This window comes from Zeus faber (genome assembly GCF_960531495.2).
Source record: "Zeus faber genome assembly, chromosome: 14".
NCBI lineage: Eukaryota > Metazoa > Chordata > Actinopteri > Zeiformes > Zeidae > Zeus > Zeus faber.
The window spans coordinates 28,175,232-28,199,184 of NC_137200.1; the positions used below are offsets into that span (position 1 = coordinate 28,175,232).

At 46.1% G+C, this 23,953-nt stretch overlaps 1 protein-coding gene across 1 annotated transcript; it reads left to right on the forward strand.

The window, feature by feature from the left end:
* Nucleotides 1-991: 991 nt before the first annotated feature.
* Nucleotides 992-23,399, forward strand: LOC307240015 (uncharacterized protein; the record flags this gene model as incomplete). The annotated part of the gene is made up of 13 exons (XM_080013590.1): nucleotides 992-1,370; nucleotides 5,073-5,225; nucleotides 7,572-7,679; nucleotides 8,020-9,166; nucleotides 12,851-13,084; nucleotides 15,618-15,715; nucleotides 16,768-16,915; nucleotides 19,410-19,462; nucleotides 19,910-20,007; nucleotides 20,925-21,105; nucleotides 21,813-21,962; nucleotides 22,060-23,214; nucleotides 23,268-23,399. The coding sequence occupies exons 1-13, from the start codon at nucleotides 1,350-1,352 to the stop codon at nucleotides 23,397-23,399; spliced, it is 3,678 nt and encodes a 1,225-aa protein (XP_079869716.1). The 5' UTR covers nucleotides 992-1,349.
* Between the last annotated feature and the right edge of the window lie 554 nt (nucleotides 23,400-23,953).

Below are 23,953 nucleotides of genomic sequence, written 5' to 3' on the forward strand. Positions count from 1 at the left end.
ATGGATTTTTTTTTCCCCTCCAATTTTCTCAACGTTACATCAAATTATACGCAGATAAAACACAGATCACGGTCAAAATCCCATTAGAAAAATCTCATCAGCGGAGCAGCAGGATAAGTTATTTAAATGTCATCGGATTCCTTTGAATAAATCCTCCATTAAACCTTTGTTTGGAGGTGGAGCTGCGGCCGGCGGCGGTGGAGCTGCAAGCCGCTGGTGGAGCTGCGGATCATGTGGTGGTGGAGCACCGGAGCCGCGTGCGGGCTCCGCCTGCTGGAGACACACTGTAACTGCAGCCCTTTAAACTGGCTGCGAGAAACTTCAGTCCTCAGACTCCCGGTGTATATACTTGAAATATTATATTCCTCTTATTCTTAAAACACCTGAAGGGGGATTAACGGACGAGATTGGCGACTTACACCACGACTAATATCTTGAAGGTGTGTTGGGTTTGACAAAGATCAATTTCACCCCCCACCGACCCCCTCTCTCTTTTTATATATATATATATATATATATATAAGATTTATTATTATTATTATTTATTTATTTTTAATCGTATGATGTATTTTATTTTGTTATTGTCAATATTGTTATTTTTAACTTAACGTTTTAGTGAGGAATATATATATATATATATATATATATATATAATCTTTTTTTTTCTTTCAATGACAAACAACTTCAGCTTCCGGTCCTGATCTACAGCGCCTCACCGTGTCCTGCTGCTATATATATATGTATGTATATATATATATGACAATATTAAAATATTATCACAAAACGATATTAAAATATGAATACCTAAATATATATCACAAAAAAACCCACAAAGAACCGAAGCAAGCCCTCTGCGGACAATTCCCCGCGGACCACCCGGCGGCCGCGGACCTGACATTGGGAACCTGTGTATTTTAGAGGCTTTTTTTTTTTTTTTTTTTTTCTGCTGTGAATCGGCAGCGCCACGCGTTGGTCCCGCGCATGCGCAGTGCGCGCGCAGCTCCGCTCACTTCCCAACAAATTTCCAAAATCTGAATGTGAAGGAAAAGGGGCTGCGATCCGGAACCGCCGCCGATTTTTATTTATTCTCCGGGATTATTCCCCCTCCGCGTCGGCGCGGATCGCGGGGTCGCGGCTCGAGTCGATCGTTGATTATTATTATCACCATTTTTTTTTTCTAACATTTCGATATCGTCTCGTTATTATTTATTTTTTTATTATAATTTTTTTTTTTTTTTTTTAAACATTTGTTATTAAGATATAAGTTCGCGCTGGGGCAAACTTTGGCCACACCTAGATCCTATGTGAGAAAGCAGCTTTGTGCGGCAGAGCAGAGGGAATGCAGAGCCATGGAGCACAATGCAGTGCAGGTAATAAAACACGTTCATATCATAAATAAATGTGATTTTTTTTCTCGCTCTCGCGTGTGCGCCCCGCGAGGCTCAGCCTGAACCTGTTGATGTGGAGTGTCCTCCATGTTGCTTTCCGCTCGACCCGCCGGGTTCGGCTCACTTCTGCCGCCGCCGCATTTACAACTTTTATTCAAGCGGCCGCAACTTTTTCCACTCGCGGCGGCGGCGGAGGAGAAGGAGGAGGAGGAGGAGGAGGAGGAGGAGGAGAAGGGGAAAAAAAAAGAAAAACCCAACTCCTAAAAAGCAGCTCGGCGGCCCCGAGTTTCCGTAATAAAAAAATTAAAAAATAAAACAAAAATAAAAGAAAACAACAACAGAACGGACGCGGCGTCAGCGTCGCTTTCATATTTTCTTTCCTGCGAACTGACGTAAATGATTCATTTCTTTGTGTCGTGCGGCAGGACTGGCCTCGACCCCCCCCCCAGGCCCCCCCCCCCCTCTCCAGGCGAATAAATAGACGCCCCCCCCCCCCCCCCCCCCCGACGTGGAAACTTTCATCCTCCCTCCGCACAAAGGAGCCGGCGGAGGAGAAACATCCACCGAAACAAGATGAATATTCAGTATAATCCACCGAGTTGCTGCTGCGGACCCACGTCGAACAGATCGATGTCACACGCAAAGCTCCGACATCTTGTCTGCTCCAGCAACTTGGAGCGACGTCGCGGAGGCTCGTCCGGCGCTTGTTCCATTTCACTGTTTCAGTTGTTGTTGGCGTCCTGTGTGTGTGTGTGTGTGTGTGTGTGTGTGTGTGTGTGTGTGTGTGTGTGTGTGTGTGTGTGTGTGTGTGTGTGTGTGTGTGTGTGTGTGTGTGTGGTGATTATTATTATTTTTTAATAAATCTGATAAGTCGCCGGAGCACGCGGCGGTATCGCCGATGACGTCACAGCCTCGACACAAAGTATCACGTTTGGGATCAAATCCCTTTGATGTTTGTCTCGTGGTGCGTGTTGTGCGCGCGCCTCGGTGGAGGATCCAGGCGGTGCGGTCACAGTGCTGCTCCATGACGTCAGCGGCGGCTCGTTACATGCAGCTAATAGTAGTAGTAGTTATAATAATAATAATAATAATAATGATATGAAGATTCAGTGGTGACTGGTCCGCCAAGGTCACTGGGTGTCAACGTAGGAATATTAGTGCAGATCGGTGTTTAATGTGGCGGCTCTGCGCTCGGACGAGGCTCCATGTTGCAGCCTCCAGGGCTGGAGCTGGAGCTGGGGCTGGAGCTGGGGCTGGGGCTGGAGCTGGAGCTGGGGCTGGGGCTGGAGCTGGGGCTGGGGCTGGAGCTGGGGCTCCGCGGGGTGGGGGAGGGAACCGGGGGGGACGGCGGTGGGGGCTGTCCGCATTTAGGCATTAGCCTCCCTCTCTGCATGGGGGAGGCTGGGCTGCAGAGGGATTTTGTTTATACATTTTTCCCTCGCACAACAATGAAAAGGACAGAAGATGAAAATGATAAAATGACCAAATGTTCAGGAATAGAGAACATATCCTAGATAATAAATACACACACACATATATATATATTGTATAATAGAAAACACTGCGTTTTGTACTGTTGTATAATATATATTTAATAATCAGTACTGCATATTGCACTTTATACTGTACATATAGTATTCTGTTGTATAATATACTTATTATATATTACATACAGTAATATAGTAATATCGTAATATAATATGGTAAATAATATAATGTGTTCTCTATAATATATGCCTCTATATGTGCAGGATATCTATTACACTGTAGTATTATACGACAATATATAAATATATATGATAAAAGCAACTGTATATTGTATACTACATACTTCTATACTATATATAGTGGTATTTAATACATTCAGTACATTATACACTGTATATAGTAGAATACAGTATAATACACATTTGAGTGTTATATTCTGTTTACATATGGATAGATGTAGAGATAATCATGAATACATAGTGCCTCATTAGAAAAGTACACGCAGTACAACTGTGCTGCTATGCACCTAGAATACTTATTTTATAAAAAATAAAATAAATGCTCTACCTCTTATCTTATCTAAGGTAAATGGTTATTAAGAGCAATGTATTCTGGGTCGAGGCGGTTTATATAAATATATTTATTCCATACGTCATACTCTATATCATCACTAAGTGAGAAGCAGTTCAGCTGACCACACCCTGTGTATCTATGTATGTGTATATTTATGTTATTATTATTATTAGGCTTATTAATATTTTTTTCTATTTGAGGGTTGTGTCCTTCCTGTGCCCTCTGGGTTCTGCTTGACTAATTCCTTTTCAGTCTTTTGGGGGAAAAAAAAGTGTGTGTGTGTGTGTAAACACACACTATATGTATATGTGTGTTCGTGTGTGTGTGTGTGTTTATATATGTATGTAGGTACAGTATGTATGTATATATATATATATATATATATATATATATATATATATATATATATATATATATATATATATATATATATATATATATATATATATATATATTTATATATATATATATATATATAGATAGTGTACGTGTATTGTATTATCTCTTATACAGTGTATTATTTTATTGAAGTATCCAGAAGTATGAGTGGCCTTGCACTCGTGGTCCTCATGAGTAAAGTTGGCAGCTTATCAGATTAATATAGCGCCGAGTGCTAAAGCTGCGGCTCAGGACCCATTTTAGGCTGCTACTGGCAGCTACTGCTGCTGAGCACAGAAGAGAATGTTCAGTATATATATTATGGCTATGTAAGGTATAAAATGTTGTATAATTTTGGTACACAATAGTAGATAGATCGATAGATACTTTATTCATTCCAAGAGGGAAATTACGGTGTCTACAGCGGCTCACAGCAAAACTGTAGACAGAAAAAGTTATAAAATAAGAAAAAATGGCAGTATACAATAAACCCAAAATCTAACTAGAAAATGAAAGATAAAGATGTCAATAAACAATGACATAACATCTAACTATTAAATTGGAAAATGGCAGCATACAATAAACCTAAAAATTACATCAAAACGACAATATACAAAATAACTACAATAACGAACAAATAGCGTCTGTATAAACAATAAACTATTGATATACACTATCTATTTCCTCTTGGAGCCACTAGCGCCCCTTGTGGCCAAATCCTGAACAGCATGGTACTTATAAACTTTTGTGTGCGTGTGTGTTTGTATATATATATATATTTATATATATATATATGTGTGTGTGTGTGTATGTATGTATATATGTGTGTGTGTGTAATTAATGTAGTGTATGTCTGGTATTTGCTCTTTTCCTTCCTGGTACATTTCCTGCCCTGGATCTTTCGTTTCCTGTCGTTCTTCAGGAGGCGTCACATCATGATGAAACATCTTACGAGTATTTATTCAGGAGACCATTTGAATAAAGATCCTTATCCAAACTAGAGGACGCTGCGAGCTACAAAACAAACTGAGAGAAACCCATTTAGTTTCAGTGGAAAATGCTAAAATACTATGTCAGTATGTTGTTTGTGCAAGAACTCGCCTGTGCTTCCTAAAACGTGTGTACAAGTGAAATCTCCAAACCCTCGGCTCTGTTTTATTATGAATCAACCCTCTCTCTCCCTCCCCCTCTCTCTCTGCCTCTCTATCTCCCTCCCCCTCTCCCTCCCTCTCCCCCCTCCCGCAGTGGTGCGGCTCGCCCTCCTGTCAGAGAGGATCTTACTCCTTCTACAGGTCAGTGAGCTGCAGGCGGGACCCCGGGGCCCCGCCCCAGGTGTGGAGCCTCGGCGAGTTCTACTTTGTGCGCTGCGGCCCCAAGGAGCCCGTCTGCATCGCCGAGGTAACCACGGCGCCGATCAGTCGCTCTGACCGTCTGTCTGCCTTCCGGGCGACACCTCCACCTCCACCTCCGATCATTAGGCCTTGAAAGTCATTGAAAAGCCTTGCATTTCACCTCATTAGGTCGATGTGTGTCGCTTTAAATGAAGATGCTGCTGCTCCCCAAACCCGCTCCACAACCGTTGGCCCCAGTTCTGTTCGCCTGTTGTACGACCGATGTCAACTTTGACTGATTTCACCTCATCGGGCACCAAAATCACCAAAAGAGAAATAGTCAATGCAGTTGCTGAATCTTCCCCCCTATTAGATCTACGAGGCCTCATTTAAAAGTTTGTTCCAACTTTTGTGTGGTAAGGGCTCCGCTGCACCGCAGGTTGCTCCGCACGGGCCCTTTTTTTTGTTGCATTCGGGAGACGTCGGAAAATAAAAATAAATGAAACGATTGAATCCAGAATTAAAAACATACCGACCGGCAGCCGCAGACCTTTCTTTTTTTCTTCGTTTCTTTTTATTTTTTAGGAAGAATCACGCAGCAGAATTATTTTTTCCAAACACTTACATTTCCCTCAACTGCTCCAGTTTCTTCACCGACAGTTGGTGTTAATTCCTCTTTCTTTTAAAAGATTTGTGCTGGTCTCTGCCGACACGCTGTCTTTGTGCTCTCATTGGTTGTTTTTTTTTTTTTTGTGTGTATTTTACCATTTATTCAGATGCACCGTCGTCATCATTGTAAATGAGTGCGTGTCTCCGATGATCTTTGAGGATTAAATAAAGGTTGAATGAAAAGTAGGACTTCTCATGACGTCCAGTCGCACTCCAGCCGTGGGTGGAGTTACTTGGATGGGGCGCGGTTCAGGTTCCGCTGAGGCCCAACGTGATGCGGGGTTGGGCGACAAATCTGAACAGCTTGTTTGAATCGCCTGTTTTCTGAAACAGACAGCTCACTAAAGACCGACTGGGTTGTGTTGTTTCACAGTTTGTGTGTGAGTCGACCCGTCAGGGACCCAAATGTATGTGCACAAGCGCTGAAAAGGTGGGTTTTCCTAGTTTTTCATGGGTTTTAGTCATTGAATGGCCTTAAATGTGAGGTCTTAAAAGTCATTAAATAGTCATACATTTCATGCATTTATAAAAATAAAACTGTTTGTACTTGGGAGCTACCACCATGTTCCAGATGTTCTGTCTGTCTGGCCGTCGAAATTGACGCTAGATTTCTGGATCAATTTGCCACTTTTAATATAGCTTCTTTGATTGAAAGTTATACAGTTGTTTTCCACTTAAATACAACAACACCACCACAGACGCATTTACAAAAGAAAATAGATGGATAATAATCATGAGTCAATGTGGGATCGATATTAAATCGAATCCTGATCGATAACCGGCTCTATTAAAAATCATTCTAAGCAGAAAGGTGCAATTCGAGACAGAGATAAATAAATATATATATATATATATATATATATATATATATATATATATATATATATATATATATATATATATATATATATATACAGTATATATATAATGATACCAATAGTAGAACTGTATCTTCAAAAAGCATGAAATGTCCCCCCAGCTCCCCTGTTCTAAGAGTATTTAATGTTTTTCCGTGTTGAATGCGTCCATTCCACCTCCTCCTGTCAGTGTCTGCAGGCGTTTGTGGCCCCGTGCTCATGACGATGAGCTGCTTTTAACGGACACTTGTTTGGAATTCACATTGATACCTCTCCAATCGCTTGGAGACGGTGGGATGGCGTCATGAGGGAGGTTGTCTTAATTCCTTTTGTTCATTGACTTTACTTTCTTTTCCTCTTCTGGTCATTGAGCTGTTTGTCCATTTTCTCGGTCACTTGAGGTGGTTGGGATACTTTTTTGCTCCTTTTTGTGAAAGTTCATCCATATCGACAGTTCACTGACCACAACCAGCTCCGCTGCTTCAGCTAATTTTCCGTGGCTGTGGTGGACCCCGCCACCAGAAGTAGAAACGGCATATAGGGAGACGTGCAGAACGCAAATACACTGAACGACTGTTTCTAACGAAGTACCAGATAAATACAGTATCAGATATGGGATATATTTTTACCAAATAATTTCACGAATTTCCACTTTAATGTGACCTGCACCAATGATTTATGACTTAATAATTTCCGCTACACGCTGTGTACACACTGTGTACACGCTGTGTGTATATAGATGGGAGGAAAAAATGGATTGATTGATTATGTAATGGTCTTGTCCGGGGTCGGCATTTAAATACTTTATTACCATAAGTAACAGCTGATCAGATCCAGTCTCCTTTGTTTCCCTGCGTCATTGATCTGTGATTGGCTGGCGCTGTCAGGTGATCCTGCTGTGGGAGGACCAGGTAGAGCGCCACCTGCTGGCCAGCTCCAGACTCTACTTCCTGCCAGAGGACACACCCACAGGACGCACGGGCGAGCACGGGGAGGTGAGGGCCACCTCTATTAGATACCTGATTTATACTATACCTATTGGGACCTCCAGGAGGCCATTAAACAACAACAATATAAAAATGTATGTTTTTATATTTTGCCTCCGCTGACATCTGAGATCCTCTCTCTCTCTCTCTCTCTCTCTCTCTCTCTCTCTCTCGCTCGCCCACTCACTGAAACTCTTACACAAGAGTCCTGCATCATTAATAGAGAGACGGACAATATTTATATACAGTAAAATGATGCAGAAATAGTCCTTCACTAAATCACTAAAATATCAAGGTGTGTGTGTGTGTGTGTGTGTATGTGTGTGTGTGTGTGTGTGTGTGTGTGTAGGACGAGGTTCTTGCCGTGTCCAAGAAGGTCGTGGTTCGGATCGAAGACCTGATGAGGTGGTCCTGTCCTGAGCCTGCGGGCTGGAAGGAGGTCCACAACCCCCCAGGAACTACCCAGGTCCCACCCAGCTGTGTCCAGAACTACCCGGGAGCTACTGAGGACGCACCCAGCTGCATACAGAACGCCCCTGGCTGTGTCCGGGACCCCCCTGGAACCACCCAGGACAACTCTGGAACTACCGAGGACACACTCAGCTGCATCCAGAACAGCCCCGGCTGCCTCCAGAACCCCCCTGGAACCACCCAGGACCCACCAAACACTATCCAGAATGTCCCTGGCTGCCTCCAGAACAACCCTGGAACCAGCCAGGACCCACCCAACTGCTTCCAGGACGCCCCTGGCTGCATCCAGAAGCCACCTGAAACCACCAAGGACCCCTCAGGAACCACCCAAAACTCACCCAACTGCATCCAGAATGCCCCCAGCTGTGTCCAGAGTCCGAATGAAACCACCCAGGACCCCCCTGGAACCAGCCAGGATCCACCCAACTGCATCCAGAACTCCCCTGTCTGCATCCAGAAGCCCCCTGAAACCATCCAGGACCCACCCAACTGCATCCAAAATGCCCCCGGCTGCGTCCAGATTCCCAATGAAACCGCACAGGACCCCCCTGGAACCCGCCAGGACCCAACCAACTGCATCCAGAATGCCCCCGGCTGCGTCCAGATTCCCAATGAAACCGCACAGGACTCCCCTGGAACCAGTCAGGACTCACCCAACTGCACCCAGAACTCCCCTGGCTGCATCCAGAACCTCTCTGGAACCACCCAGGAACCCCCCGGCTACATGCCGAACTCCCCTGGAACCACCCAGGAACCCCCCGGCTACATGCCGAACTCCCCTGGAACCACCCAGGAACCCCCCGGCTACATGCCGAACTCCCCTGGAACCACCCAGGAACCCCCCGGTTGCATCCAGAACCCACCTAACTGCACCCAGACCTCCCCACTCAGCTTGCCAAACCCCGCTGGAGGCATCCAGAGCCCCCCTGGCTCTGTCAAGAACCCCCCCAACTGCCTTCAGAGCCCCCACGGAACTAACCAGAACCCCCTCAGAACCACAGAACCCCTGAAAGTCCAAACTGACGGTAAGTTCTGATCAGCTACAAAACATACAACAACATAAATATAATAAATAAAGTAGTTAACCGTTGGAAGTTTTTAACCTAGCAATGTCCAACTCGGTACAGTCCATCAAGGTCCTGGCCTGGGTGGACCCACCCAGTTTCAAGGTCCTATACCACTGTGACATGGACTAGATTAGATATTGCAAAATTTAATATTAGTAGGAGTATTTAATTGGCTGATACCTCAGAAGTTCTTTACCCAATCCCATAGCGTTATGCTACCTTTGTTCAGGCTTGAACATGAATACCAAAAATGGTGTTATTTGGAGTTATGTTATGCTTCTTCTTTTATGAGAAGAAGCTTTTCAAATATTTTTCCATAATTTCCAAGCGGCGTTAAAACTATCAAGATGGACTTTACATTCACCATGATACATGACACCTACACATCAAGTTTCAGGTCTCCAGGTCATACGAGGGGCAGGGCTGAGGTTTTAAAGTTTCACTGCTTATTATAGTAGTGGCCAAGTTGTGGACAGTAGTTTATCGGAAATGAAAATCACCATGTTAAAAAAGATTTGCCAATCCAGGCCTAAGATAGAGTCGTTTAGATATTTATATAATAATATAATGATAATAATAATGATATTAACGTTGATAATGCTAATAGTGGGAATAATGTTACTAATAATAATAATTACAGTGATAAATATAGCTGCCGTGAGCACTACACGGGGTCCATTTTAGTTGTTTTCGTTAAGTATTACAGTTTTCCAGGTTGTGTGAAACGCGGCACAAGTTACAAACACCGTGGACTCACGTCTGGACCAGTCACCATGGACTTACGTTGCTGTTCAGGTTAAATGTCCTTGAAGAACGATGTTTTAAGAAATCGTTCCTGGATGACTCGGTTGATGTCGGTTCCTCCAGTGGTTTTTACTACTTCCTGCGGTGCGGTAACGTCTTCTTTGAAGGCTTGTAGTTTCCAGGGTTTTGTCAAACGCAGCACTAGTTACTAGTTCCAAATTTCCTTTAAACGCAGCATCGGCTCAAGCTGCCTTTCTAAGTGTCGCACTCGCAAGTGGCTAGAGGGGAATGATTTCCGAAAGACGAAAATGGACTTATATAACCCAGGATGATGACGTCACAGAGCAGCCCGCTCCTGGAACTAGGGAAATTACAAAAGTTTTTCACTGATTTCTGCTCCAAATGGAGCTCGACATTGATTAAACTCAAACAAGACGTCTGAAACCTCCCAGTTCTAACAGGACCTCAACCATGTCTGTGGCAATGCCGTTGTCGTGTTTCAGATACTTTTAACCCGACAAAACGGCAAAAAAAACAAAAAAACCCTGAGCAATAACAATAGGGATCTATTGTTAGTTGTCCAGCCTGCAATAACAATAACGATGGTGATTATGATATTGATAATAATTATACTAATGATAATATTAGTAGCAATAATGATATTGATCATCACAATAATAATAGTTGATAATTGATGATAATAATTATGTTTATTAATAATAGTAGTAACAGTAAGTAGTAATAATATAGTATAGATAGTATTGATCATTAATGCTAATAATAATGCTAATAATTATAATAAATATAGCTGCAGGCAGCAATTCACAGGGTCCATTATAGACACCAATTAAAATTTTTCGAGTTCCCATGCAACGATGCATCAGTTCACGCGTTTTGAAAGAAAAATAGTTTTTCCAATGAACGCAGCATCGACGTGCAGAATCACTAATACCAGGATACCTTTTTTGTGTGTTGATTTTATCCTAAAAATGAGAAGGTGTCTGTCTACTTCCTGTCAGGTCCCTGTCTACTTCCTGTAGTCCACAGAGTCCTGCCTCACGGTGTCTCTGTGGAAGGAAATCACTCCCTGGGAAGTTCCCAACAACACGCTCCCATTCAAATGGAGACATTCCCTCAGAGACATTTCATCAACTTTTTAAACGTTTGGGACTAAAATAAAACGGACACGATTAGGATCCGTTGCTCTGGAGCTGCAAGCAAACTCCATGTGTGAGGACACAAACACGGAATATGTTTTGGACTGTTTTCCAGTCCTACAGTTTGTGTTATGACTGGCTCCAATGCTGCAACACAAGCAGGGACACGGCACCAGGTTCGATGAAACACAATGTGTCTATTTACAAAAAGGGCAAAAGAGATAAAATATCAAGTGAAAAGCCCCGACGACGGCAAGCGAGTAAAACTATACATTTACTCATACACACACACACACACACACACACACAGTTTGCAACCAAAATGGAGCGATGTCCACACCACGCATCTTGCATGGTGCAAATGGACGTTCGTAGCCGCAACCTGCACATATAACAAATTGGATGATGATGTCACAAAGCGTCTTACTCCAAACGCATCCCGCTTCACCACCAACCGGAAGTTTTCGGACGTTGCCGTGTCTGTGGTTCACAAACGTTGGGCTACTTCCGGCGAAACGTAGTCGGTTTTTCACCAATTCCTGCTCCAAATGTAGATTGTGTGGATGAAACTCGAACCATGAGATGTGTGTGACGTCCCGGTTCTAAAGACACCTCAACCGTGTCCCTAGCTGCAGCGGTTGTCCTGTTCCGGACACTTTTACCCCCATAAAGTGCCAAGGAGAAGGAAAATATAAAAAATCTGAACAATAACAATAGGTCAGACCCCAAATGATGGTAATATTAATTATGATGATAATAATAATAATGATATGTATGATGTTAATAATGATGAGCATAATAATTCTTATGATGATGATAATAATGATAACGGTCCGTAGGGGTCCATCCCCTAATTACCATAACAACAGGAAACCTGATTGAATAAATAAAAACACTACCCATCCAGTCACACTGATGTTGTAAGATAATTAACGTGCTGAACAAACCCTGGGAGGGTTGACTTTCTGTTTCAGTGACGAATTAGGGTGGGACACCATCGTGTTCCCCAGGTCGCTGCACACGGTCGTCGTCATGGCAACCTAGGAAGCTACGGCTATTTATAGGGGAACAGGAAAGTGAAGGAACAAGGAGGAAACGCTCAATATAACGTCTGCACATGCGGAGCGGGAGGATGGATCAATGAAGATGAATCAATCCCATTCATTAGTATTGGTGTTATGCTCCGACATCACAGGGAGTTTTAGTCTGATATCGTATTAAAATGTAATTTTTGATTCTCAGGCAGGGGCGGTGATATTTACCCATGTTGTGCACAATTATTGTTGAATTATTTCAATTACAATTATTATGTAAAATTCTTCATTTTTTTGACGGCTCCCATCATATCAGCTGCTGTTTTCTCTAAAGAGGAAAACACCAGAAATACAATAAACTGAATCTAGCTCAGGGTGGTGGGATAGAAAAATAGGCGGATGAATGGAAGGATGAATGAACAGATAGATGGATGAATAGAAGGATATACTGTAGATGGATGAATATAAAGACGGATGAATCAATAGAAAAAGATAGAAGAATCGATAGATCATAGGTGGATGAATAGAACGGTGCAGTACGACTGGATGCAGATCTCAGTTTGGTTTGGATGGATTCTACATCACGCGTTTTGAAGAACATTACAATTATTAATGCTTTTTTTTCTCTTTATAATCACCTGTTTCATCTATTTACCTGAGTATGTGCATTTCCGTGTGTGAACCGTTCTCCTGCTTGTGCCCGGCAGGCGACGCTGTGCTCCCCCCGGCGGTCAAGGTGCTCAGCTACCCGCAGTACTGCCGCTTCCGCTCCCTGCAGCGCCGCCTGCAGGCGGTGGCGGGCGTGGCCGGCCCGCCGGACCCCCACCTGCTGGCGCTGGGCGGCCTGCGGGGGGCGCCGTCCCGCACCCGGGTGCTGTACTGCCGCGACACCTTCACCCACCCCACCCTGGAGAGCTGCAGCAGCTACTGGTCCCAGTTCAGTGAGTGGAAGAAGAGTCTGCTCTACCTCTACTTCTACCTCTACTCTACCTCTAATGTACTTCTACCTCTACTCTACCTTTACTCCTACCTCTACTCTACTTCTACCTCTACTCTACTTCTACTCTACTTCTACCTCTACTCTACCTCTACTCTACCGCTACTCTACCTCTATTGTACTTCTACCTCTACTCTACCTTTACGCTACCTCTACCTCTACTCTACTTCTACTCTACTTCTACCTCTACTCTACCGCTACTCTACGTCTACTGTACTTCTACCTCTACTCTACCTCTACTCTACTTCTACCTCTACTCTACCTCTACTCTACTTCTACCTCTACTCTACCTCTACCTCTACTCTACTTCTACCTCTACTCTACCTCTACTGTACTTCTACCTCTACTCTACCTCTACCTCTACTCTACCTCGACTCTACTTCTACCTCTACTCTGCCTCTGCTCCACCTATTCTTCACCTCTCCCCCGCTTGTAATCTATCTCTGCTCTATCTCTACTCCCAGCTCTACCTCCACCTCTACTCTACTCTACTCTACTCTACTCTACCCGTATTGTACCTCTACTCACCTCATGTGAGAATAATCTCGTTCTGTCTTTCATCTTCAAACCGACTTCAACTTAAAGTTGAGTTGATATCTTTTTTGAAGTAACAGGACTCGCAGCCGCTTCCTATAAATAAAACTGATATGGTAATAATGAATGGTAATAATAATTGTAGCCTTAGTAATATTATATTGTAATATTGCATAGTAATATTACCAGCAACAATAATATTAACTATAGCTGCAGGCAGCAATACATGTTAGACGTGTTAATAACAAATGGTGTGTGTCCTGTTAGTCGTGTTTATTACGAATGACAGTTTTTCAGAGTTGGAATGAAACGCAGCATCACTTCCTGTCGACACTAATTCCAATTTTCCGAGTCACATGAGTCGACATGGAATGCAGCGTGGACGTTCTGCCCGCTGCTTCTTTATTCTCTTAGACTTTCGGCTTCTCTTTGGCATCTGAAATAGGAAAACACACAAACAATACAATATTTTCACAACACAAAAACAATAAATGCATGTTACTTTCGCTGTGTCATTTATTATAGCTATTGTGCTGACGTCATTATGACTCCACACAATGACAAATACTTTGACGAGAATATATCAAGATTCACGTTTTAACTAACTACAATTCAAGATGACGTATAACCAAAATATACAATTCAAGATGACGTGTAACCAAATTGTCTATTTGTAATTGTCTGTGGGCTGGACCCCGGTTAACAGCATTACTACGAACACAAGTTACAATTTTCTGAGTTTCCATCGAAGCACCATCCGTCCGCATCTTCTGCCGTCCTGAACCAGCTGCAGCAGCTGAATGTCGACGAAACTCCTTCAAAACAACCGTCTGCGTTTGCCCGTAGAGTAGGACTTGTCGTCGTCATAATCCAAATTCGGCAGCTGTCGTCTGAGTGTGGGCGACGCAGCCTGTGATCGGTGCAGGGTTGGCCCCCCCGCGTTCTCCCCTCTCTGCTCGGACAGTTTAACAAGCCGCTTGTATCACGGCAGTTTCCAGACACGGAGCAGTGACCTGGCGACGCGGCGGCGCCTCTCGGTGGCCGGTTACAGTTTTCCTGGTCCAGTAGTCCTGGTCACAACAGAATTGCCACCGACACGAACACGAGGTACAATTTTCAGAGTCCCGTGGAACGCATCATCGGCTCCTACCAAAATGAGGAGAGACGCTTTACGGCATCTGCCGCCGGGTCAGATGCGAACAGAACGCCTTTATTTACAAAAGGGGCAAAAGAGATAAAAATCTGAAAGGAAACGCTCAGCGTTTAGTCAGGAGTCTACAGCACACGCCTGGCACGGCGCCAATGCCCCCCAGGGCCGCAGCCTCCAGACAGATGACAAATTGAATGATGATGTCACACAACGCCCCGCGCCACAAGCCCCGCGCCGCGCTCATCTCGCTCCCGCGCCCGGCAGGATGTCGTTGTAGGACGTCGGCGTTTCGGCGAAGTGCGAACGTTCTGTGACGTCCGGTAAATTTTGAACTTTTTTTCACTAATTCCTGCTCCAAAGGTAGAACTGTGGTCTGAACCCCTAAATTACAATAATAATAATAATAATAATAATAATAATAATAATAATGATATAATTATGCCCGCATGATCTCCTGTGAGGACCATCTGGTCTGAGCTCCTGGGGTCCGCTGGTTCCAGCTCACTGTCCACATTGACGCGTCAGGGAACAGCGCCCCCTGCCTGCTGCTCAGGAACCTGCACAGCAGATCACGCAGCAGCAAATATTTAATATACAGTTACAGGCTTATTGTAAAGGCAACTAACTGATGGTTAAATCCATTTTCCAACCAGCTTCCTGGTACGGGTGTTCATGTTTTTTCTCTTTATCTGCGTGGCCACCGCTTTCATGATCAGTTTTTCAGTTAAAGTCGAGTATGGTTCCGTCCGATGGGTGAAGGACATTTCCTTTTCTTTTCTCGTCTTTCCTCGAGGATGCACGCTGAGCCTGAAGGGACGTCCTCGCAAGAGGAGGGATGGCAAGGAGGCGTCCTCCCCCAGCCAGTCCCAGTCCTGGATTGAGAAGATGAAGGTATTCAAAATGTCACTGAGGCCCCGGCCTGTTTATTGTGTTTGTGGACAAATCTTCAGTTTCCTGATGGATGTTAAACGTTTTGAAGTGAAGCTCGTTGTCCCTTTTTCCTTCATACGTTTCATTTTAGCTTAATTCACTGCGTGGTTTGCTGTTGCTGAAACCTTTTTGTACCTTTTTGCCGTTCCCAAAGATTTTAATAAAGGCAGTTATCGACAAAGCTCGTCCGATTTCTATGAATACTGATGACCGTCTGACGGCTCACGCTGTACGGTGTGAATAACACACACACACAGTGATACTTTGACTTAGGAGTTTAATTCGTTCCGTGACAGAGCTCGTAATGCAATCTGCTCGTATAGCAAATCAATTTTCCCCATTGAAATTAATTGAAATGCCATGAATCCGTTCCAGCCCCCAAAACAACACCCCAATTATTTTTTTTTACGTGTTTTTAAATAAGAAAAATGTATTTATAAATAACAAATATTGTATAAAAACATAATTAAACATAATAAAAGAGAATGTAAAGAAATAAACTGGGTTTTTTTTCTATGATTTCATGCTTTAATTCAATGGACATCATCTGCTTCTTCTTCTCAGCACTTACCTTCTTAGGACCCACGGTTAGAAATTTTTTTTTTGGCAAAATAACTGCACAAAAAGCACAAAACACAAAAGAGATGCCTCCACGTCAGGTCACCACGTGAAGTGAAGGAGTGAGACGCCGGATTCGCTCGCCACGCTGACTAGCGGCGGCGTACCTGCAGCTGGCTCCTCGAAACTCACATTTTTGCTCCCAAATCAATACAAAAGAATCGACGGAACGACGGCTCGTAACTCGGAAAACTCGTATGTTAGTGCGCTCGTAACTCAAGGCACCACTGTACGTTAAGTATTTATTTTTGCAGTTTTTGTCGCGGAATTTGCACGGGCGTCAATTTCAATATCAAATCATGTCAAGTTTGTGAATCCTTCAAATTGACAAACAAGAAATAATACATTGTAGTATAATAACGCCGCTTGTTGGTGGTGTGGGCGTGGTCCTGCAGGAGAACGTGACGGGCTACGTGGAGATGGGCTCTGACGGCGGCTGGCTCCCTCACCCCGAGGAGCAGCTCTTCCTGGACCAGCTGCTGGCCTTCATGGAGCACCGCGGGCAGCCCATCCACAAGGTGCCCAACCTGGGCTTCAAGAAGAGTGAGTCCCCGCCCGTGCTCAGCGGCTCCCTGGCCGCTCTGCGTGTCGCTCTGCGCGCCGCTCTGCGCGCCGCTCTGCGCGTCGCTCTGCGCGTCGCTCTGCCCGTCGCTCTGCGCGTCGCTCTGACCGTCGCTCTGCCCGTCGCTCTGCCCGTCGCTCTGACCGTCGCTCTGCCCGTCGCTCTGCCCGTCGCTCTGCCCGTCGCTCTGCGCGTCGCTCTGCGCGTCACCCGGGTTTATCGGGGAAGGAAGTGGAGTCCAGGACCCAGGGGCAAGCAGCAGGCAGACAGGTCGACAGATGGAGGAGAAGCGACGAAGGTTCCTCTGTGGCGACGCAGCGATAAAGCTATGGAAGCCACAAGCTGTCTTACCATCCAGAGGTTCTAGACAAACTGTCTTACTATCCAGAGGTTCTAGACAAACTGTCTTACCATTCAGAGGTTTTAGAACCATTGTCATACCATCCAGAGGTTCTAGACAAACTGTCTTACCATCCAGAGGTTCTAGACAAACTGTCTTACCATCCAGAGGTTCTAGACAAACTGTCTTACCATTCAGAGGTTTTAGAACCATTGTCATACCATCCAGAGGTTCTAGACAAACTGTCTTACCATCCAGAGGTTCTAGACAAACTGTCTTACCATCCAGAGGTTCTAGACAAACTGTCTTACCATCCAGCGTTTCTAGACAAACTGTCTTACCACCCAGAGGTTCTGGACAAACTGTCTTACCATCCAGAGGTTCTAGACAAACTGTCTTACTATCCAGAGGTTCTAGACAAACTGTCTTACCATTCAGAGGTTTTAGAACCATTGTCATACCATCCAGAGGTTCTAGACAAACTGTCTTACCATCCAGAGGTTCTAGACAAACTGTCTTACCATCCAGAGGTTCTAGACAAACTGTCTTACCATTCAGAGGTTTTAGAACCATTGTCATACCATCCAGAGGTTCTAGACAAACTGTCTTACCATCCAGAGGTTCTAGACAAACTGTCTTACCATCCAGAGGTTCTAGACAAACTGTCTTACCATCCAGCGTTTCTAGACAAACTGTCTTACCACCCAGAGGTTCTGGACAAACTGTCTTACCATCCAGAGGTTCTAGAACCACTGTCTTACCATCCAAAGGTCCTAGACAAACTGTCTCACCATGCAGAGGTGCAAGACAAACTGTCTTACCATCCAGAGGTTCTAGACAAACTGTCTCACCATGCAAAGGTTCAAGACAAACTGTCTTACCATCCAGATGTTTTAGAGCCACTGTCTTACCATCCAGAGGTCCTAGACAAACTGTCTTACCATCCAGATGTTTTAGAGCCACTGTCTTACCATCCAGAGGTTCTAGACAAACTGTCTTACCATTCAGATGTTCTAGACAAACTGTCTTACCAATCAGGGGTTCTAGACAAACTGTCTTACCATCCAGCAGTTCTAGACAAACTGTCTTACCACCCAGAGGTTCTAGACAAACTGTCTTACCACCCAGAGGTTCTAGACATACTGTCTTACCATCCAGAGGTTCTAGACAAACTGTCTCACCATGCAGAGGTTCAAGACAAACTGTCTTACCATCCAGATTTTTTAGAGCCACTGTCTTACCATCCAGAGGTCCTAGACAAACTGTCTTACCATCCAGATGTTTTAGAGCCACTGTCTTACCATCCAGAGGTTCTAGACAAACTGTCTTACCATCCAGATGTTTTAGAGCCACTGTCTTACCATTCAGATGTTCTAGACAAACTGTCTTACCAATCAGGGGTTCTAGACAAACTGTCTTACCATCCAGCGGTTCTAGACAAACTGTCTTACCATCCAGAGGTTCTAGACAAACTGTCTTACCATCCAGAGGTTCTAGACAAACTGTCTTACCATCCAGAGGTTCTAGAACCACTGTCTTACCATCCAAAGGTCCTAGACAAATTGTCTCACCATGCAGAGGTTCTAGACAAACTGTCTCACCATTCAGAGGTTCAAGTCAAACTGTCTTACCATCCAGAGGTTCTAGACAAACTGTCTTACCATGCAGAGGTTCTAGACAAACTGTCTTACCATCCAGAGGGTCTAGACAAACTGTCTTACCATCCAGAGGTTCTAGACCAGGGGTCTCAAACTGAAATGACCTGGGGGCCACAAGCCAGGTTGTCTTGTCATGGGGGGGCCATGTTGAACAAGTTTATTTATTTTTATAGTTAAGGCCTTATAACATGTATGTCATCATAAAAATAAAAATAAATCATTATTTTATATTTTATTCTGTTTTATATTCTGAAAACATGAGGTAAGATTGCTTGGATTGATTAAGGATAGTGATATAAAAATTTGCAATGTATTATAAACATGTAATGGGCCGCATGAAATTGTCTCGCCCGTATGTGGCCCCTGGGTCGGTAGTTTGAGACCCCTGTTCTAGACAAACTGTCTTACCATCCACAGGTTCCAGACAAACTGTCTTACCACCCAGAGGTTCTAAAAGTCTTCTCTCATTCTTTTCAGTCGATCTTTTCCTCATGTTCTCCGTCGTCCAGCGGCTCGGAGGCTATGAAAAGGTGAGCGTTCCTCAACCTCATCTCATCCATTTCCACATCATCGTTCTTCTGCCTAGTTTCCAGAAGGAAAGCTGGGATCAGTGATGGACTGTTCCTGTGGTTGGAGGCAGAAAGCACCAGTTTAAAATGGAGGGAGGTTGCTTTTGAAAGCAGCGGGCAAAGCTTCAGAAATGGAGTTGGTCATAAGGCCCTGAATAGTGAATCGCTCTAAATTCCCAGAAATTCTCAATTCACAAATTCAAAATGTTATACCTTAACGTTTTTTCTTTTTAATTTAGTTTAGATCACTTTACATACATGTTAAAAGAAAAAAAAACATGATGTGAAAAAATCTATATATTTTCTTGTCATAATCCTAAGGATGACAAATGATTTCTCTCTTTTGTCCCTCCAACTGTCTGTCTGCCTGTCCATCTGTCTATGCTCTCTCCCTGTTGTTCGCTCCAGGTCACCACGGAGCGTCTATGGAAGGTGGTGTATAACGAGTTGGGTGGATGTCCTGGAAGCACCAGCGCCGCAACCTGCACGAGGAGACACTACGAGAGGTCAGAGGTCACACATGTTCCTCCCTCTCTACTCTACCTCTATCTTACCTCTACCTCCATCTACTCTACCTCCATCTACTCCACCGCTACTCGTCAGTATTACCCCTTTCCCACTGCACCAGAAACCCGGTAACATCCGCTAACATCCGACATTTGTCACCAGCGGGAAAAGAGAAACCCAGCTCTCAGTCGCGATGTTGAGGTTCCGCACGTTGGCGCATAAATAGACGGGGATATCCCTGTGTCATTCCATCATTTCAAATCCCGTTTAGAATCCAAAATCATTTTTCTGCGGGGGGAATGTTGTCAGTGTGGGGGAAGGCACCGCGGGGAGCACGGCGGAGAACCCCCATGCTCCCCACCGGGCTCCGAGTCACTCCAGCATTGCTCCAAGCCGCTCCGGCCCCAAGCCACTCCACACTCCCCACTCCACGCCGCTCCCTGCTCCAAGCCGCTCCCTGCTCCAAGCCGCTCCAAGCCGCTCCAAGCCGCTCCAAGCCGCTCCAAGCCGCTCCAAGCCGCTCCAAGCCGCTCCAAGCCGCTTCTCCCATAGTGTTGGGTTGCTCATGAAGGATCTGATTTTTTTGTACGGCTCAAAATACTTTTTTTTCAAGTTTTACGGTTTCATGTGGTTGTTTGTTGAAGTTGCTGTCTCCTCTACTGTTTTTCTCCCCAATAACACTGGAACAATGACACGCCCCTTTTCCGACGTGGTCCTGATGGCGAACGTGACGCACCAGAAAAAAACTGCATTTCTCCCGCCAATGGGAAAGGTGTCAATCGCCTATTTTTAGGGGATTTACCTGGGTTTAAAACCCACTAATTTTGGTGTGAAAACGGTATATGTGTCAATATCTCTCTTTCCCTTCTTCATCTCTCTCTCTCTCTCTCTCTCTCTGTCTCTCTCTCTTGCTCAGGCTCATGTTGTCCTATGAGCAACATGTCCGAGCCGGGGGCCCCGTCCTCAAGGTCCCAGAATGCACCACTCCACCCCGGTCCAGGGCCGTCCGGGGAAGGAAGCCTCCGGCCCGGGGCAGGAAGCCGTGTGCCAAGACGAAGGAGACAAATTCTATACCTCCACTCACCCCCCCCACCGCTGTAAGTGTCTATACACGACCACTGATGATGGAAAGTATTATATTTAGGAAACAAACAGCAGGAACATTACATTACATTACATTTAGTCATTTATCAGACGCTTTTATCCAAAGCGACTTACAAGGGAGAATAACATTCAAGGTACATTGCGACAGAGACATTAGTGTAACAACAGGAAATTATGACTGGTACACAATGGAACTTATCTGAAATCCCAATGCAGTACCGATTTACCTCCTGGTAGATCGGACAAGATAGAAAGATAAGACAGATAGATCATTTATTCAGAGGCAAATGGCAATATGCAATTATGGCAGTTTCTCCTGCCGCCTGCAACCCAAGTGGTGTTTTCAGGGCCCTCCAGCACAGAGACAGAAGACAGGGGGTTGTAAACACCAGTTAATTGTAGAGAGTGGGACAGCTGGAATTAGACAGGAGTAGATAGCAAATGTCATGACAGGGCTCCTCTACCCTGAGTGAGTGTGGGGATGGAGGTTTTACCTGCTGCTCGTTAGACCAACCAATGAGCAACAGGTATGCAGCCACCCTGACCCAATCACCCAGATCCAGGTCAGGTGAGGCTGCTCAACCAGACTCAATTGTGTGTGTGTGTGTGTGTGTGTGTGTGTGTGTGTGTGTGTGTGTGTGTGTGTGTGTGTGTGTGTGTGTGTGTGTGTGTGTGTGTGTGTGTGTGTGTGTGTGTGTAGCTGATGGGTACAAGCAGCATGGTGGCGAAGCGACGGCGTGGCCGGCCCCCTGGCCGCAGGAACAAGGCAACACTGGTTGCTCAGGCCAAGCTGCTGGCGCAGCAGACGGCCCGCTTCCGAGGAGCGTGCACGGTGGGGGGGCCCATCACAGTAAGCTCCTCTTTTTAACCCTAGGATGCATGCGTGGGTCAAAGTGTTTATTTTCTTTTGGGTCTAAAGATCAGTCTATGGCTCCTCTATCCTCCAGGTCCAGCAGGTCTTCCAGGCCCAGCTGGCTCCCCCAGCCAACATGCCCCTCACCCCGGACCTCTCCCCCATGTCCACCCCCCTGTTCCTCCCCCCCTTCCATTCCAAGCCGGGGCAGGACCAGCCTCGGCCCCACACCGGCGGGGGGCTCCTGGGGGGCTTCAGCCCCACCAAGGGCCTCTGTCCCCTGGATGTCTTCCGGACCCGACTGGGCCTTCAGCCGGTTCTGGAGAGCCCCGCTCCTCGCCCCGCCCCCAAGCTGGTGCTGCTGCAACAGGCTGTTCCCCCGCCACCCCCCAGTGCACCAGGCCCAGGTGCCCACCAGGCCCCGCCCCCCCAGCTGCAGCAGCCCTCCTCGGGCTGTGCTGAGGAGGAGGGCGCCCCCCGGGAGAGCGGCAGGGAGGGGAGGCTCCGTCCCCCGCTGCCCCCCCTCAGGGTCCTCCCCCTGGACCTGGACTGCAGTGTTCAGGTCCGCCAGCTGATGAGGACCCCTTTAGGCTCCGCCCAGCTGCAGTCCTTCACACGGCGGCTGTCTGAGGTACTGACCCAGGACCTTGGTGCCAAGGGCCCCGCCTCCCTCCCCTCCGGCGCCCCCATCACCCCCCCACCAGAGCAGGCCACACCCATTAACCTCAGCCAGCGCCCGGTGGCCAAGAGGCCTGCGTCGCCCACAGACCCACTGGTCAATGGGGTCTTGGGCCGGCCCCCACCCAAGAAGCCCAGGGGGGAGGGTGGGGACCAGAGCACCTCGGGTGGAGGAGTGAGGGGGATGGAGGAGATGGAGGAGGACGAGGAGAAGGTCCAGGAGGAGCCGGCAGACCTCAGCTCCCCCAGTCGGATCAGGGCCTTCCTGATGGACCTGCCCCCCTTCCAGGTCAAACTGGAGCAGGAGGACCTAAGTGAGTCCGGCCGGGGGGGTCAGCCCCTTCTGGCTCCCATGGCCTGGGTGGGGGGGTCAGGGAGGAGGACCAAGGAGGAGGTGGTGGAGGAAGTGCTGATGAGGGAAGAGGAGGCAGCGGCAAAGGTGGTTAAAGCTCCTGAGCTAAAAGCTGAAGGTCAAACTGAGCTGGATGCGAGGGGGGCGGTAGGGCGGCCCGGGAGTCCGGACAGACAGGAAGTGCTTGGGGACGAACAGGAAGCGCGGTGCAACGCCCAGGTCGGTCCAAGCCTCCCCCCCCCCCTTCCTCCCTCGGCCCCCCCCATCCTAAGCCAGCAGAGCTGAGGGCCGCTGGGGCCTCAACGCTCCACCAGGGGGCCACAGAGCCCCGGCAGCCCACCTGGACTCTGATTGGGCGATGGGCCGCGGTGTCCACCAGGGGGCAGCAGAGCCCCCGCATCTGAACTCTAGTTTCTTAAGGATGTTTGGTCCCCGCTGGACGCTCTGCGGGACGGGGACGGACTGAGGGCCGGAGCGTCCAGGTGGGACTGGAACTCTGACGCCCGGAACCTACCATAGACTTGAACTTTAGCTGTTTTTTAATTTGAATTACTATTCAAAAGTTTGTGTTCGAGACAGTGAAGGTATTCGCGACAATCGATTGCTTTTTTTTTTTTTTTTTGTCTTTTGTAAAAAAAGAACTAAACGTAGAGGGGGACGCTCTGGATTCTCAGAAGCTCAGGTCTCTGCAGGACTTTCCAGAACTCTCATCCCCGTCAGCCGGTATCAGAGCAGGAAATGAACTGCAGCAGTTTGCTGTTGGAACCTAAAAAAACAACCTAAAAACGGATCCTGTCTTACACACACGTGCCTTAAACGCTTTTTAAAATTAGTTTGTTTTTTGTTTTTATTTTTATTTTTATTTTTTAAGTTGTAGCTGTTTTATTCATCCGTTGAAATGTCTGCCGAACAGGACAACTGGAGTTTGGAATAACATTGTTATTATTATTAATATTAA